Source organism: Rhipicephalus microplus, unplaced genomic scaffold, assembly GCF_043290135.1.
Source record: "Rhipicephalus microplus isolate Deutch F79 unplaced genomic scaffold, USDA_Rmic scaffold_41, whole genome shotgun sequence".
Lineage (NCBI taxonomy): Eukaryota > Metazoa > Arthropoda > Arachnida > Ixodida > Ixodidae > Rhipicephalus > Rhipicephalus microplus.
Window position 1 is genome coordinate 2,712,114 of NW_027464614.1, and position 17,033 is coordinate 2,729,146.

Below are 17,033 nucleotides of genomic sequence, written 5' to 3' on the forward strand. Positions count from 1 at the left end.
TTCAACTGTGTTTTCACTTTGCCTCATAAGAGGTCAAAGAATATTCTGCTACTGTTATATACATTACGTTAACCTGAGCTTGTCACAACTGTATCTTTTGAACGACATGTACTGACGGCGGAACAATTTCTAATAATTAGGGTATTTAATGCTAGTAACTAAAACAACTTGCCTACACAATTGCAAAAGTATTAGATTCCTTATTCTTGTTATTAGCTTAATGAAGAAGTATTGGTGCTTTGTTTTCGAGATGTTTTATAGAATTCTGCTGTTTCTTCTTTTTCTGTTGCAGGGACTGTGGTCAGAAGATGTGTGCATGCAGTTCCTGGATGACGCGCTTAACTTCATTAGGCAGCACGTTGAAGGTGACGACGGGAGGTTAGTTCTTTATGCTGTGGTCATGTTCATTTACTTATTTGGTTAAAATTAGCAGGCTGCATTCAGTGCAGCATATTCACACTGACAACCCTTATCAGTCATTGTCAGGCAGCCATTCTATGACTATTTTCTGTACGTCCATCTGTCCGTCCAGTCGGGGACATCAACGTAAACATTATGGACCTTGCGACCCTGCTTCGCTTCATCATCAGTAGTCACTTCGTGCCAATGAATTGATTCCTAAAGGCTTACAACTGTGGTAATTAACATGAATGCTGCGCGTGTGCTGTCTTTTACCCGTCTTCGTCTGGGTAAAAAGTGCACTAATAAGCATTTAAACAATGAATGTAAACCACCTCGCTCGACTTAGTGCCTCACTTGAGGTGATCTTAGGGTTCCACGAGCGGCCAGATCGAAGGTAGCCTTTTCGTGTTAGCCCCATTAGTAATTAATTTATTTGTGTAGGCAAGCAAATTTTCCATGCATTTTGTTTCACTGACTAAGCCATTGTGCACCGCATCTACAGGTTGTGCGTCAGCGGGTAACGAGAGAGCCACGTGGTAGCAGCAGTAAGAACTCGTCATGTTTAATAGGCATTGTGACACTTTCAAGATTCAGGAAACCGTGGTGGCTGAACGCGCGGAGAGCTGATAATTTTATACTCGTGAGCTGTGAGCCATTATTTCTGATGCAGATTTGACGAGCTTTTGCCTTTAAAATATTATACTCAGTGCTTTTTTCTAGCTAAAGTATCTGATACATCTTGAAGCCTTGAAGATACCTTTCAGTGGTATCTCGCTAAGCATTTCTTGCAACTTGTGTGCGCCATCCTTATTGCTACAATGCTTCACCTGATCAGGTGTCATTCAACCTCGTGTAACAGACGGAAGGGCCTCCATCTTAGACTGACCCTGTAAATATGGTTCAGTGTGGTTTGTTACGTTACCGTCACCAACTTTAATTTTTTATCGAAAAAAATAAATAAATAAAAGAGTTCCTGTCACTGCTACGTGGCGATGGCTAGCTCTTTCCACTTGATTGTTACAAATAAAGAATTAAAAAATAAAATACAGTCGAATCTCGATAATTCAAACTCGAAGGGGCCCAAAAGTTGGTTCGAATTAAAGAAGTTCGAATTAATGAAAGCTAAATAAATGGAGGGCTCTCCATGGAATGGCGCATGTGCTTTGAGCTAACACACGAGGGAGAAGTTTCAGAAGATTTACATTTATTCACAAATCACAGGACATCCGTTAATAATTGAAGTAATCGGTCAGGCGCATCTGCACACAATTGCCTCGCAGCGAGTCAACCAATTTCGCACGCAGCTTGCAAAGCATTCCTATCTACACTTCAGCATTCTTCTGGCAAGAAAAGCTGCGCGCGAAAATGTCGAGCGCCAACACTTTCTAAAGACGACGACAACAACGCCTGCTGCTGCGTAGCAGAGCCTACCCAGCCGCAGCATGGCCAGAACGTGACGAGAAACGAGAAGCGTCTCCATGCGGTGAAAAGCAGACCGCTATTTGAGAGAAAACCAATGCTCCACGGCAGCTTTTTATTTTTTTGCTCTCTTCGCGCCTGTCAGTAAAAAAAAGCACAGTTACGTGGCAGAGAAGGAAAAAGAAAGAAGCCTGACAACCGCGCGTGAGAGCCCCCCCCCCCTCGATGCATGGAGCCAGGCTCTCGCAAGGGGCAAAGGCTGCAAAAGATAGTGCCTTTTTCCTTTTCTTTAAACACACATTCATTCGCCCAGCGACAGCTTTCTTTTTTTTTTCCTCTCTCTTCGCACACGGCACTGGAAGGAGGAGGGTCTTTACGGGGCATGGACGGAAAAGGGAGAAGCGTGACATGGGTGCGTCATCGATCGGCATTTGAGATAGAGCGAACATTCCACTGCAGCCTTTTCTTTCCTTTTCATTTCCTTCGCAGGCAGTGTTGAGGTGTCGCAGGGGCCACGGTGGGATTGGGTGGGTTGCTGAGAGCATTTTGGGAGTGCGGTATGTTCGAATTAATCGTCGAAAGTGTTTGGGCATTCAAATTATCGAGCGTTTTCACCCATTGGAATACACATAGCTTTAACGGGACCTCATCGTGTGTTCGAATTATCTGGAAGTTCGAATTAAGCATGTTAAAATCAATGACATTCGACTGTAGCACATTACATATATACAATCCTATATCTGTGAGTCCAAAAGTTTTCATTTGGGCAGGAAAAACACATAGCCTCCAAGCTGACTTTCATGTTTTCTGACTTGCAGGACTGTGTATCTTTTCACGTATGAGCCGTCATCCTACCAGATAACTTGCAAGCGTCTGGCGGATCCCGGGAAGCTGTACAGCTTGCCCGACTGGTTCCTGAAAAGCATTGAGGGCAGTTGAAGATCTTCCACGAGCCGCTGTTGCTTTCTATGTAGCGTGCAGAAAGCCAACTGACAAAACAGAGAAGAGCTCTTCTGTGATAATTTATGAGTAGATGTGGCTGCTCTAGAATTTGTGCCTGGAGAATTTCAGATAATTTGGTGTACATATTATATTTGTTCTTAACTGCTCGCTAATTTTCTCTATATTTTCTTTTGTGCAAGCATCCTAAAAACAGGTGACATTATCACATGTTCCTTGGACGATGGAAGGTATAAAAGTAACTACTAAATCAGCTACAAGTTCTTTTCTACATCGTTCAATTAATGTGCAGTAGTATTATTGTTCTTTATATTTTTCCTTCAGGATAAAATAAACTATTTTTGCTGCATGTATCGCGTTTTTTTCGGTAAACCCGACAGTCTAACTCTGATGCCTACACATGACATAAATTAAGAAGGTGCACTAGGCTCTTGGAATGTCAAGCTGACCTACTTCTTAGGTATTGAAGCTAAAAAGGCAGGGCGTGCGAACAAGGACGCAAGAAAGGAGGCACCACAAATGCCATTTGTGGTGTCTTTTCTTTTCTGTCCATGTTTGCACGCCCAGTGTTTTTAACTAAGCTCTTGCTTAAAAGGCACTTTGAGCATGCAACTGTGATCGCAACCAAGCGCTTCTCCTTGCGTGCCTTAAACCCCATAGATAAAAGTGAAGTGCTTGTTTGAGACAAGATTTGTTACATGCCGTAATGAGCGCAATCTGGTGGCATTCTAAGATGTGATTAGTATTGAAACAGGTTTGTAAATATTTAAGAGTCTAATTATAGTTGATTTTATAGATTTCGATGTGGTTGCCTGTATTCTGAGCATTTCTCCATTACCTGATCGATAGTATGAATGTGGCCGAATGTTGAGTAGCCAGTTCGAAATCCAGCTTGTTTCTTTGGTTGATTGAAATCTAACCTTGTTTTAATTCTATTAGCAATTACCTTTGTAAATAGCTTGTGTATGACGGAGAGGAAGCTGACCAGTCTGTAATTCTTCAAGTTCTTGTCATTTCCTTTCTTGTCTACTAAGATTATATTAACATTTTTCTAAGATTCTAGTACCTTCCCTGTCAGAAGAGGGCACCAGTATACCCCAGTGAACCACAAAAATTGTATTGACATCCATGGTATGTTTCTCATGGACATTGTAAACGTCTCTTAGATATCCATAGAAATCCAAATTACGAAGATTAGATAGGTACACGCTATAATAAAATGCTCATCCGAGTAAGGTTGCAGGTACGTTGCACATGGACGCTGAATGGACATTTAATAGATATACATAGACATTGCCATTTATTAAATGAAAGCTTTTCTCATGCACTGTTCACACTTACCGCATGTAGTTGGTGTTTTAGACATGCAGTCCCATGGCAGTCTTGTTCATAGCTGCTCGGCTGTACTTTGTAGTGGGTATTGAACAATATAAAGTACAGCCGAGCAGCAATGATCAAGACTGCCATGGGACTGCAGGTCTAACCCACCAACTACTTGCGGTAAAGCATCAAAGACGTGAAGCTGGCCAAATTGCTGTCAGACATCAAACTTAATAAGGCCAGCCTTACGGCGTTGATGCTTTCTATAAGTGTCAGCTAAGAGCCAGACTGCAGTGGGAGCGCAGGTCTCTGGCACACAGAACTATACACGAAGCAAGCCTGAGCATTTTCATAGAAAAAAAGTTCTCATTCCCAAAATGTTAGCAATATTTGGTAAAGAAAGCCCAAACAGCCTGACAATATCATCAAGCACAAGCTGCCGTCTAACCTGCATGTTTATGCTGGGTCCTTAAAACCTTAGAGATTTATTGCAGCAGACAGCACATTGTTTTCAAACGCATTTATTCAATTGAACATGAAATTAAATCGGTCTTTGAATGTAAGTGACGGTACGAGAATGAAAAATTATTGTACAAAACTATTCAATGAAGTTCGCCTTGAACGCTTCGAAGTGATGTGAATAAAAAATTACTGCTTGAAAATCTTCAACAAAGTTCCCCCTGAAAGTTTCAAAGTAATGAGAATGTACAGACGTTCAATAAAGTTCACTTTGAATGCTTTGAAGTGATGTGAATGAAAAACTGCTTAACAACGAAGTTCCCCTCAAAAGCTTTAAAGTTATGTGAATAAAAATTACTGTACAACAGTCTAAAATAAAGTTCGCCTTGAACGCTTCGAATTGACGTGAATAAAAAATTGCTGACCAAAAATCCTCAACAAAGTTCCCCTTGAAAGTTTCAAAGTTATGAGAATGTACAAAAGTTCAACGAAGTTCACTTTGAACGCTTTAAGTGATGTGAATGAAAAATTCCTCAACGAAGTTTTCCTTGAAAGCCTAAAGTTATGTGAATGAAAAATTACAATACAAAGGTCTTTGTTAAAGTTCGCCTTGAAGGCTTCAAATGATGTGAATAAAAATTGCTGCACGAAAATCTTCAACGAAGTTCCTCTTGAAAAGAAGGTTTCCTTGAAAGCTTCATAATGCACCGTGGCTACTCATCACAACCAGTTGATCCTAACAATACAAGAAAAAAGAGAATCAATATAAGCTACCCAGAAACAGTGAAAAGAAGTACTATAAGACATTCCAAGCAAGAGCACACCAGCAGTACTGATACTCTATATTACCATGAGAAAAAAATGCTTGGCTGAAATTGTGATGCTCCACTCCTGAACTTACCAAGAATCGAGAAAGATGATGCCTACTTAAAAAACACAGCAATTGCATATGACTAATGCATACATTAGCAATAACCTTGTTACTCATTTCAGCATAAGTAAGTATAGCTAGTTCTAGAACCTAAAAAGCACTTTGAAATGCCCTCCGGTCTTACGAGTATCAATACATACAAAGACATTTCACTAATTTGCGCTTCATTGTAAATGTCAATTTCGAAACATCCTACTAAAGAAGAAAGTGATGTTCTCATAAAACAGTGCAGCAGATAAAAGCTACACTGGACACAAACTTGAGTTTCCAGTGTATGTGTAATTGTCTGCCACATTGTGTCATAAAGCTATCGGATATCATTCATCTTGGTGAGAATTTCTTAGAGGCAACTTAACGTCCAAGTGTGATGAAAAACAAAAACAATAAAGGGATCAACAATACATCACATGTCACAAGATTCTAGTGGAAATGAAAACTAATTTTCATGACTCTTTTGATGATGCCGCTTGGGATTTAAGTAGGAAGTATGAAGTGCAACATAAAATTTAAAAAAATTGCATGTACAGCTTATGCGGGGATGGCTTGGTAGTATGTGACAAAAAATTGAGATATATATGCAATTTCTTGTCATTTAATGCATTATACTTGTTCTTTAAAACTGTTGTCTTTATGCCACACAGCCATGTGCAGTTTATTTATTCGATAGCATAATGAGATAAAATAATCTAGGAAGAAAAGCTGCCGATATGGCAACTGTAGAGCAGCCCACCTGCTGTGAACAGTGGTGTCCGAGATTGCATGGAGATGCACTCGTGTGCTTTTGTAGGCAAACTTAAGAGGGATTACGTATACTGTAGTCTTTGTGTGAGATTAGAAAAGCTGTATACTAGTTTTACCATAAATAGGTGCCTCTCCTGGATGAGCAGAACTACTGATATAGCCTAATAACTTACACAAATGCTGGCATATGACTGTTATCATGCTCACACACCACTGTTTCTAGCTCGTTTTCCAAGCACAAACTAATCCACACAGCAGATACAAAATTTTTTACAATGCTTTCCATTTACATCACACTGACAGGATACTGAGACCAACGAGCTTCGATTGCAACAGAAAAAAACTGGGCACTGCAGAAATTAGCTGTCAGTTCCTTTAAGCTTAGTGCAAAATGCATAGCAGCTTTATTACCTCTTGCTGCATTCCTGTGCATTGCTGGGCATGATGCAACCATTCTTGAACGGCTGCCTCTATGGTGAATTCACTTGCAGGGTGAATCTTTTGCACAGCACCTTTGAGAAAGTCAAAGCAATAATTGATCGAGAGATAAAAAGTGACACGAACTTAAAAATTCAATCAAGCCAATAGCTTGATTTGGCCAACAACCTGATTTCCTCTCATATGACAATTTTCAAAGGGGGATAGAAGATTCCGTCCAGGGGGAGGGGGCAGCTACATTGAAGTCTGATACATAAAGCTTTACATTTGTAATAAATTTGTAAGTGCAAGTGACTTATTTAGTAATATTTTGTGCACTGTGATTATATTCCCCATGTTGGTTCCAAATAATGTATATATATATATATATATATATATATATATATATATATATATATATATATATATATATATGGTGGTTGAGTGGCCGTAGCGTTGCATATAGTCTAGTAGATCCTCCGTGAGCGGTCACAACGTGGTTTATTTCGACGTTTCGGCCTAGAGTCTGGCCTTCATCAGGAATAAAGATACAGTTTTCTGTGCTCAGCTTTATACAATCTCTTGTATAAAGCTGAGCACAGACAAACTATATCTTTATTCCTGATGAAGGCCAGACTCTAGGCCGAAATGTCGAAATAAACCACGTTGTGACCGCTCACGGAGGATCTACTAGACTATATATATATATATATATATATATATATATATATATATATATATATATATATCTTTTCTATTGGTTGGTATACATATGCAACCGTGTCTGGGCTGCCATGAACCCGTGCATGTGATGCTACAGAGTCACACTCTGCTAAAGCTTCAAACAAACTGTCAACCTCACAATGGGCCTCTTTCGGAACATGATTGTGAGAAATAAATTGTGGCATTATAACACCAGTACGACACTACAAAGTAACAAGCAAGAAGACTTTCATGATTAAGAGCTTGGCACGTGCACTACACACGCTTCTTTGGTACTAACACATGAAACACTCAAATTATGATTTCATTTTCATCACAGCCCGCGAGTACGCCAGCTATAGCAGCTACTAACACTACAGATGCAATACCGCGACACACAGATATATTTAGACTATGCCTTCATTGTTCACCACAAAATACTGAAGGCATAGTCGGCAACACTGCCCACATAAAACAACACGTTCACTTTCAGCTACGAAGGCTACACAAGCAATACTACGGCACATATTCAGAAACATACTTTCCTGTTGATCTTTCCTTGCAGCGAAGAAGATGGGGGAAAATCTGCTCAGAGTGTGCAAATAGGAAACAAATGCCGGGTGACGAGAGCCTGCTCGAAACGTGCTGCAAGTAGGCCACAGAACATTTACCAGTTTGAGTAGGCCTAGCAAGCACAACCTACTGTACTCCTGATTGGCCCAGATGGCGGGGTTTCTACGGGAGCGCGTATCTCCGCTCTCGTTCAACCACTTGCCGTTGTGGCGCTACCTATATAACCTGTTTTTTTGCTACTTTGTGGATGGCACTGGAGTAAGAACGCCTGCATTCTGTTGATTCTGTGATGAACTAATGGAATATACACATATGTAACTATAGCTTCGCTTAGATGGCTGGTTGAGTGAGCAGGTTAAATATTTATTGCAGACTGGTTGACAAACGAGGAAACCCGTAGAATTGTGTAGGGCAACCTATGTTTCTGAATGATTTTTATTATATGTATTTTTGAATTATTTTGTATAAGAATTATGTAATATGAGGGTTCTGTTGACCAAAATATCACCACAATCGCTGAAGCTGAGTAAAGAGGTGCTGACTAGAGCCACGCTGCTCGTAGGTTACGGCCCTAGCGGCAGAAGGTACGAACTAGACGCGAGCATTCTAACCAATCACGCGTGACGATAGTTATAGTGCGAGAACAAACTGACGACACAGGGACAAGAAGGACATGAAGGACACGACACGTTTTGTTCTCTCCCTATAACTATTGTCGTGCCATACCAACTCGCCCAAGCTGTCACACTTCCAAGTTACAATCACGCGTACCACGCCGCAAGCAGTAAAAGAAATGATGAAAGTGCCCGTTTGTTTTTTTACTTTTTTGTTTTATTGTATTATTTATTATTACGTAGTGCCCGCCCGCTACAAAGGTACAGTTTAGTACACTGTAACAAAAAAATGGTCTCACTATTATCATCATCATCACACTGGCAAAGATGGTAGCTGGATAAAAGTGCATGTGCGTATGTACAGTGGCTAGAATAGGAAAGTGTGATGAACGCGCCGGCTAGTGCGTAACGTCTTGGGAGGAAACCGCCAGATGGCGGTGGCACACGTTTGCACGCAGGGAGGCGGAGAGGATTTACTGGATGGCAGCTATGGAGCAAAAACCGGCTTTGAGTAACTACCGAAAGGGCAAAAATGAAATAAGGAGGGAGGCATTTTACGATAATTCAAGGGGAAGCGCTTTACTGTTTGAAGCGAGATCGGGTTGCCTTAGAACGCGTAGTTATAAAGCAAGATTCAGTAAAGAAGAAGAACAATGCACATGCTGCGGGAAAGATAAGGAAACGGCGGAGCATGTTCTGATTGAATGTGGAGATATCCACCCAGGTTTACGTTTGGGCACGAGCCTACAGGAAGCCTTGGGTTTTAGGGACAACAATGGAAAGCTGAACACACCCGCGATTGAAATAAGTAAGAGACGGTTAGAGTATTGGTGGCAGAAAATTAGAGAGAAAGGACAAAAATAAATATTGGAAAAATAAAATATGGACAGTGTGCCGTAAATGGCAGAGAACTTAAGCTGAAAATTTACCTTTTTTTCCATTAAGATAGAATTTATCGAAGTAGAGGCATTAGGCCAACATAAAAAAAGAAAAAAGGTTTTTTTTTTGTCGAGCCTGGTGGCATATTTGTCACCACCCCGTTATAAAGGGGACGCTCATAGCATCCATCCATCCACGTCACCCGATGCGGCGATGCGCTGCGCAGAGATTGCAATTAAGCACGCGCGCGGGCATTGTGAAACATTTAAAATATATTTTTTTGCTCGTGCATGGCCTCAAATGGCGACCGAGAAAATATGTTAATTAGCTTCTGGAAAACAGGATGCCTACGCGGGCGCGCGACGGAACTGAAATATCCTCAGGTTGACAGGGTTCCGAAAGTGAGCGCTTGAAGGCACTGAAACATTTTATCGATGTGAAGTGGTAGAAGAGTGGAATGATGAACTCGGTTGTGGGTCATTGCTTGCAACACTTTTCATGGCGAACCATCATTTCCTCAAGCACTAATCTGTAAATAAAGCCCCATCATTCAAAACGTCATACTCGGAGACGAGAATCACGAGCAGTATCTGGATGGAAACCTTTTATTTTCTGCACCCAGGTCATGCAACGCATTTCCGAGTAGTGACTCACTATCTGTTTACAACAATCCATTTTTAATAATTAGCCGCACGTCCTTTTTTATCCCCAAGAAAAAAGGTTTTAGTTCACAAGTACCCCACAGAACATTGGGCTGCAAGCCTAGGCGATGCGCCTGAGCTTCACGTACTTCCTCTTTTCACAGAAAGATGCCGCTCCTTGTGGAGTACCTTTGTGTAAAAACCCAAATGGGTGAGCAGAAAAAACTTGTTTACTTGATTGGTGAGGCTCGGACCATGATGTGCGCAGCCCAGTGTGGCATTTTTTTTTCAAGGAAGAAACAAGCTCTTCCAAGCTGTCAATGTGAAGCTCGTTGTAGCTAAAGGACTTTGAAACAGTGATTTCAAAGGCGTCTACAAATGCGAAGAGCTTCTCCGAAAGGCCTACCCATAGGCGTCCGTACGAGGGGGGCAAAGCGGGCCAGCCACCTGGGAGGGGGCGCTGAATCTGTTCTATATACATCGACTAGGCAGCGGAGCACTCTTTTAGTCATCTAAAAAAGGGGGCGTAAAATCTGCCTCATACACTGATTTGATAGGAAGGAGGCGCCCTGCAAAAAACCTTTGCCCCCCCCCCCCCCCTCCGTCCCTAACGCAAACACGCCCATGGGTTTACCCCTCTCAACGCGGACAATTTCGCCAATCACAGTGTGCTCGACCCATGTAGCACAAAACATTAAAGTAACGTTGTATTTTTGTTGCGAATGTTGAAGAAACGTTTTGTTTTCCAACAACATTGTCTAAACGTTTTACATGAAACATATAACAATCTTTGTTGTATGTAAAACGTTGTCTATATATTAGAAATACACTGTTAAAATTACGTTGAATGTGGAACATTAGTACAACATTCAAACAAAACATTGAATGTTGAATGTTATATTTCAAACATTAAAAAAATGTTAAAATTGCACAAAGAATTAACATAACAGGTAAACATTCCGGTAATGTTCATGTAATATTTTATCATCATTATTTGCCGAAAATGCTCATTAACCAAGAAATTTAATAACTTATAGCTGCAGGAAAATACTTCATGATGTACAGAGAAAATATTAAATTTCATTTAAAAAATGAAATTGGTTTTTGCTAAGTGACACCAGATAATGATAGTTACAATAACATGTAGTGCAATCAATATGTGGCTATTCTTCAATTGATATTGAAACTATTCTATGCACGCTTATGAACTGGTTTTACTGCTTGAAATGTCATGCACAGCTGTGATTTGGTCTTGTATTTGTAGTAGCTTTCAAGTTTCTCACACATCACTGTGGTATATACTACAGTGATATGTGAGAAACATATGTACATATGTACTTTAAAGTACATATGTACCAAACTACCATCGTCGTCGGCATGAATGAGTTAAGTCTTGGGGGGGGGGAGGTGGTTGCATTGCGGTGGGGGAGTGCTGGTGTGGCTTGGGCAAATGATGCTTTAAATGTGCATGCTCCTGCTGATTCCCAAGAACACTGGTGACTCACAAAAGGTTGGCAAAACAGTAATGCAATTTTGTTATTGAGGTCCCAATGCTTTACATGCGGGAGTGAGCCAAACAATTATTGTAAATAAAACAAAGATTCTAAGGCTTCGCTAAAGCTATCCAAGTTTGAATGATGGTGATGCTCTTAGAATGACCGCTCCACTCCTGGGTGGTCTAGCAAAGGAAAGACAGTGAGTCACGGTGCAAACAAGAGGTAAGTCGAAAGCCTTGTAGTAATGTGTGTAGGCTGAAGTATGATGAGCAGTTTGGAAGTTATATTGAAATGTATGCATTCGGTACTACAAGTACATTCTAGTGATTGTGCATTGCAAGTATACATTATATACGCCTAGGTTAGTCCTTATCTAAGCAACACTAGCTGGTAAAGTACGAGTAACAGTAGAGTAATTGGAACAGATTAATATAACTTCACGGTTTAGGTCAAGCTCCATAGACTTCATTTGGGCTGTGTTCAAACTGCAGATGATTACTTTATTTTGGGCCAATTTATGTTTTGTAAGCTCAAAAATTTGACTCATGAAGGAGCAAAATGCAAGTTATAGTGAGAATAGCCAGAAGCTTTGTAAGTATTGTTAACTATCTTACTTCAGAAGACGTTTAGATTCTCGTAATTCTACAAAAACAAGACACTTAACATAATTAAGAGACTACATCGTAGCATGACCTCACCAGGCTTTGCGATCCTTTAGAATTTTGTCAGCGAAGCTGTTTAGGAAATCGCGAGTTGGTGGCAGAAAACTATTATTGTAACAGGTATGTGCCTCTGTGCAGCCTACCAGAAAACTATCATCATCATAAATGGGTATCTGTGACAGAACTTGAGAAAATCTCAAAACTCGCCCCTGGTTCACTAATAATGATGAAGGCAACAGTTAGCCCAACAAATCACTTTAAAGCAACAGCGAACAGAAGACCCCTGAGCCCCTATGAGAAAATACTAGGAAATGAGAAAGGCAACAGCAGCGGCGAGAAGACCCCGAAGCAATGGAAGGCCTGTGCTAAAGACGTGCCTATCGATCTATAAGAGGTGTGGACGCTCAGTTTCAGGGAGAGTTTTTGTCTCTGGAATTTGAATAACCGTGTCGTGCCTGTGACTGTCTATGGGCTTCTTTGATCTAAGAGTCAACGTAAAAACAACCTAGCATCACCTAGCTAAAGCCTATAAGCAACCATATAAGTCTTCACAATCGTCCAGTTTTGCTGTTTCGAGCCTTGAGCAGTCTAGAACAAGTTTTGCCAATTCTTGAACGTTACTGCATTAGAAGCAATATAAATATTGTGTATAGTTTCCCCATCCACCAGAATCTAAGATAATTGAAGGGGCTTTTATAATTAACATGTCAAAACATTTCTCATCTCAGTAAGAATTACTGTTCCTAACAAGTATGGTAGCGTGAGCATGTAAAGAATGCTCCTCATTCTGGCTTGTTTTCAATCACCGTCTAGCAATCAGCACCCAAAGCTACAGGCGACATGCCAGAGGCCCATGTACAGTCGTCAGTAAGCTTAGCTCGAATGCTCCACCACATGTCCTGAAGCAGTTTGGTTGACACTAGCGCCACGCAGCTTTGACTTTTGTTGCCGAGGTGTTACGCATATATGCCAACATACAATCCAAGCTTACCGAGCTATTATCTCGTAAACAGTGCCCAGTGCTTCGCGGCTCGCCTCAGTCAAGCCAGTACGAGACACGCTGCAGAGCGTTCGAGTTAAGCTTTCCGGCAATTGTACGGTGCATTGTCGTTTAAGAACACCAGATCGACAATTGTACGGTGCAATGTCGTTTAAGAACACCAAATAGTTGAAATTCCTAAAGCTCTCTGCTACAGTGCGCTCATATTCATATTGTGATTTTGGCATGTAAACGCCCCGATAATATTATTAATAAAACTATAAAAAGCCAGACATAAGGACATGACAGTGAAAGTAGTCTGGCTGTTTAAAAAAAACTGCATAAAAGAAAACAGAGCAGTAGGAACATTTAACATGAACAGTCATGTTGTACATTCATTCTCTGTGTGCAGTGTGCTCTTGTGCAACAACATTTCAACAAGAGCCAATACTAGATTTCACACCGTTTCTGTCATGTGCACCTTGAAGTTGTGTTAAATTATTGGAGATATGACAACTCGGTCAGGATTGTAGGCACTGCGTTAATAGGATGAGGCTAGTTTCACATTTCACCTGGAGCACAGCCCGAATGAATTTGGCCGAAAATGAGACGTTCCATGAAAAGCATTACGCTAACGTAACTCCTTAGCCAGAACAGCATTAGGGAAGCTACATGTATGAGACGTAACGCAAGTGTGCCAGTAACACACCTCGTAGGCTGTACAACTGCATGCAGTCGGCCCCTCGGTCAAAATAGCTGAACACTAGTCAGAAAATGTCCTGCCGAAAGTCAATCCGTGCACAGACATGGCATCGCAACCAACAAAATATGGTCAACGGGCACATTCTTGTCTTCGCCGCTTCGGTGAATCATGAATGCAAAGCGTGAAGACAGCGCGCAAAGGCAGTGTGCAGCTGGGCTAGCTACCCTTGCTGGACCGCACCACGAACTGAACCTAATTGGTAAAACGCTGAACACAGTAAGCAAATTCCAGGCAACATGCCGTAAGGTGGAACAGGTTGGCACCGATCAACGCACCAACCACCTTCCACGATCAAATCAAAAGCACAGTCGGCGAGCGCTGAGAGTCTCAAGATCTGTGAAGGCCAAACTGTGCGCCGAATGTCAGCGTCCAGTGCATATACATGTCGCAACACGAACAAACCACGAACGAACCCTACAGTTTTTCAGAAGATGCACACGCTCCATACGTTTCGAGACGATGCCCCACATCAAAATTTGTTACCATTATGATCTTTTTCGACGCTAATTTCGCCAATGGGTCATTGCAGCTATAGCGCAGCTTGCTTTACGGCTCTACTTAGTGTAACAAGGCGTTGACTGTAACCACTTAACCACAGAACCTAGTTTTCTACATTTTAAGCCACTTCACTGGTGCAGCCCCGTTTTTACCTCTGTTTTTGCTCAACTGAGATGGTTGCGCTAGTGAAATTTTACTGATGTTTAAAAACATACTTTATTTAGTTAACAAAAACTTCCTATATTGAATTACAATTTGTTTTGTTTTGCAAAAATGTTTTTGTTGCAGCACTAGCAGTTTTAATCAGGTGCAGCGCTTAATTTTTCTATGTTTTGGCTCAAGTTGGCAACCATGAAAGCGTCTTTCTGTTTTCTTGGCGAGCGTAGACGATCGTGACAACGAGACCGGTGAGCTTTTCGTTCACGCTTGTGAAGATAGTATATGAAGGTAAGCATAAATGACTTCATTGCACTTTAAAGCTGCTACTCTCGATGAAGTGAAACTACTGCATGCATGTAATACCATTGTCACGGGGAACCGCGCCGTGGCTGACACAAAAGTACAGGAGGGGTCAACAGTTCCCAGGCGACGCTGCCATGGAAATACATGAGATAGTGGCCTAAGAACATTTGACCAACCCTGTACGTCCTACCTTTTTACGTGCACCTCAAACGCTAAGCGACATTTGCGTCTATACATGAACCACTGATGGTGCGCCCCCGCCACTTTCTATAGCGTTAAGAGACGCACGCCAAAACGGACTACTTCGCGTAGTGCTACATCTACAGAAACTGCACCTCCGTAGCTTTCCGTGCAGTGCCAAGAAAAGTTGTTGCTTAGTATAGGAGTTTTTTTCACCGATTCTTTTGTTTTGTGTAATAGTTTACATTAATCTAGTCTTATCAAGAGCCAATTGTATCATTCGCCGTTTATTCAAGTGCGAGCATCAGCAGCCGATCTGTCAAACTTTATTTTCTTTCTTTTTCTGTGGTATTATGCTGTGCCTTTCTTTTGCTCAAAAATCGACATGAGAGTGCAATCATATGGTACATTTTTTTCTTTCCATCAGTTCTTGCAGAAGTTCTCACGCAGGTTGAGCATTTAAAAATGCACTTAGCTGCACAAAGTGCAGTTCTGACAAGAATTGAGCATCGCCTAAATCAAGACACCACAGTTGAAAATACCATGGATTTAAATGAAATGCCCCTCTACCCTGCTACAACTGAGGAAGAATTGAGGACACTTGAAGCTAGTCTGGAAAACAGCGTCATTTTTGCTGCACTAGTAAGTGTTGCTGTTCATTGCAGGTGCTGCAAGCTGGTTCAACAATAACATAATGTGTTGCTTCAAAATTACTGACATTACTCCAGGACCACAAGAGTATTGTGTGAATCTCTTTCAACATCTTTTCATTCAAGGTGAAAGAACTGGGCCAAATTGGAGGTTGTGACATAAGCACGACCACGAAAAGAGTAATGAAGAGGCTTCTTCATGACAGTGTAGTGGTACTGTACAGCTATACTGGAAGAAAAGGCAAACGACGGGCAGCGGAGCTCAACATTGTTCGTCTTGTATTTGGTAAGGGGACGCAAATTTTTTATGTCCTGGTGTACTTATTACTGTTCGTGAAAAAAAAATGATGGTCCTGGTTGCTATGCATATTATTTCCAGCTGCTGTACGTACAACATGCAAGGCAACAGATGCTGAGATCAGCCACGTGATTGGCGATTGGTTACGTTTTGCCAATGCAAGGCTTACTGCGTCCAAGGCAAGCAAAAACTTAACGTTTATTATTTTATCATTCAGCCGAGCTATCACTCTTTTTAAGTGTGAATACACTTTATAAGCGACCCCAAACCATCCACCGCCGTCGGCGGGGTCCGCAGTCTTCTCTCTATCTTTAAAAGAAAGAGGACTTGGCGGGCCGCAGGGCGACGCTCTATCGAATAAGCCACGGACGCGACGCTGATATCGGTGTCAGTAACGCGCCTTATACCCCCTCCCCCTTCGCTCGCTCCTCCGCTCTCCTCGCTCGCTGCAGCTGCGCGCGCACCCCTCTCTCTCGCGCCCGCCTTCTCTCTCAGTCTCCCGTCGAGAGCGGGTCGTGCGATGGATGTCCCGGAGGCAACGCTACCATCAACAACGAATGCAATACAACCGAATGCCAGCACTGCACCCGTCGTTGGAGGTGACGGTACCGCGGTGGTTTCGCCGACGTTGGAAGACAAGGCGGCGCTGCGAAGGGCTCGTGAGACCGAACGTAAGCGGGCGAAGCGTGCAGCGGATGCCGAACTGCGTGCTCGCGAGGCCGAGTGCAAGCGGGCGAAGCGTGCAGCGGATGCCGAACTGCGCGCTCGCGAGGCCGAGGACAAGCGGTCGAAGCGTGCAGAGGATGCCGAACTTCGCGCTTGTGAGGCCGAGGACAAGCGGGTGAAGCGTGCAGCGGATGGTGAACTGCGCGCTCGCGAGGCCGAGATGAGGCGTCAGCATCGAGCCGCGAACGCGGCCCAAGAAGCGGAACGACAACGCAAGCGTCAAGCGGAGAAGGGCGATGAAGGCCGGCGTCGAGACGCCAC

The 17,033-nt window shown here is 42.2% G+C and overlaps 1 protein-coding gene and 1 long non-coding RNA gene across 3 annotated transcripts in view; one reads left to right on the forward strand and one right to left on the reverse strand.

The window, feature by feature from the left end:
• LOC142787008 (decapping and exoribonuclease protein-like) overlaps positions 1-3,130 on the forward strand; it is a 123,003-nt gene extending 119,873 nt beyond the window's left edge. For both annotated transcript variants that reach the window (XM_075884625.1, XM_075884626.1), the window contains exons 5-6: positions 293-378; positions 2,640-3,130. In XM_075884625.1, the coding sequence (XP_075740740.1) occupies positions 293-378; positions 2,640-2,760 (207 nt within the window). In that variant the 3' untranslated portion in view covers positions 2,761-3,130. The remainder of the gene's footprint in view (positions 1-292; positions 379-2,639) is intronic.
• Positions 3,131-4,606: 1,476 nt separating this feature from the next.
• LOC142787009 (uncharacterized) lies at positions 4,607-14,574 on the reverse strand. The gene is made up of 3 exons (XR_012889213.1): positions 14,442-14,574; positions 6,644-6,744; positions 4,607-5,296 (listed from the first exon to the last, which is right to left on the reverse strand). It is a non-coding gene; the product is annotated as an uncharacterized LOC142787009 (long non-coding RNA).
• Between the last annotated feature and the right edge of the window lie 2,459 nt (positions 14,575-17,033).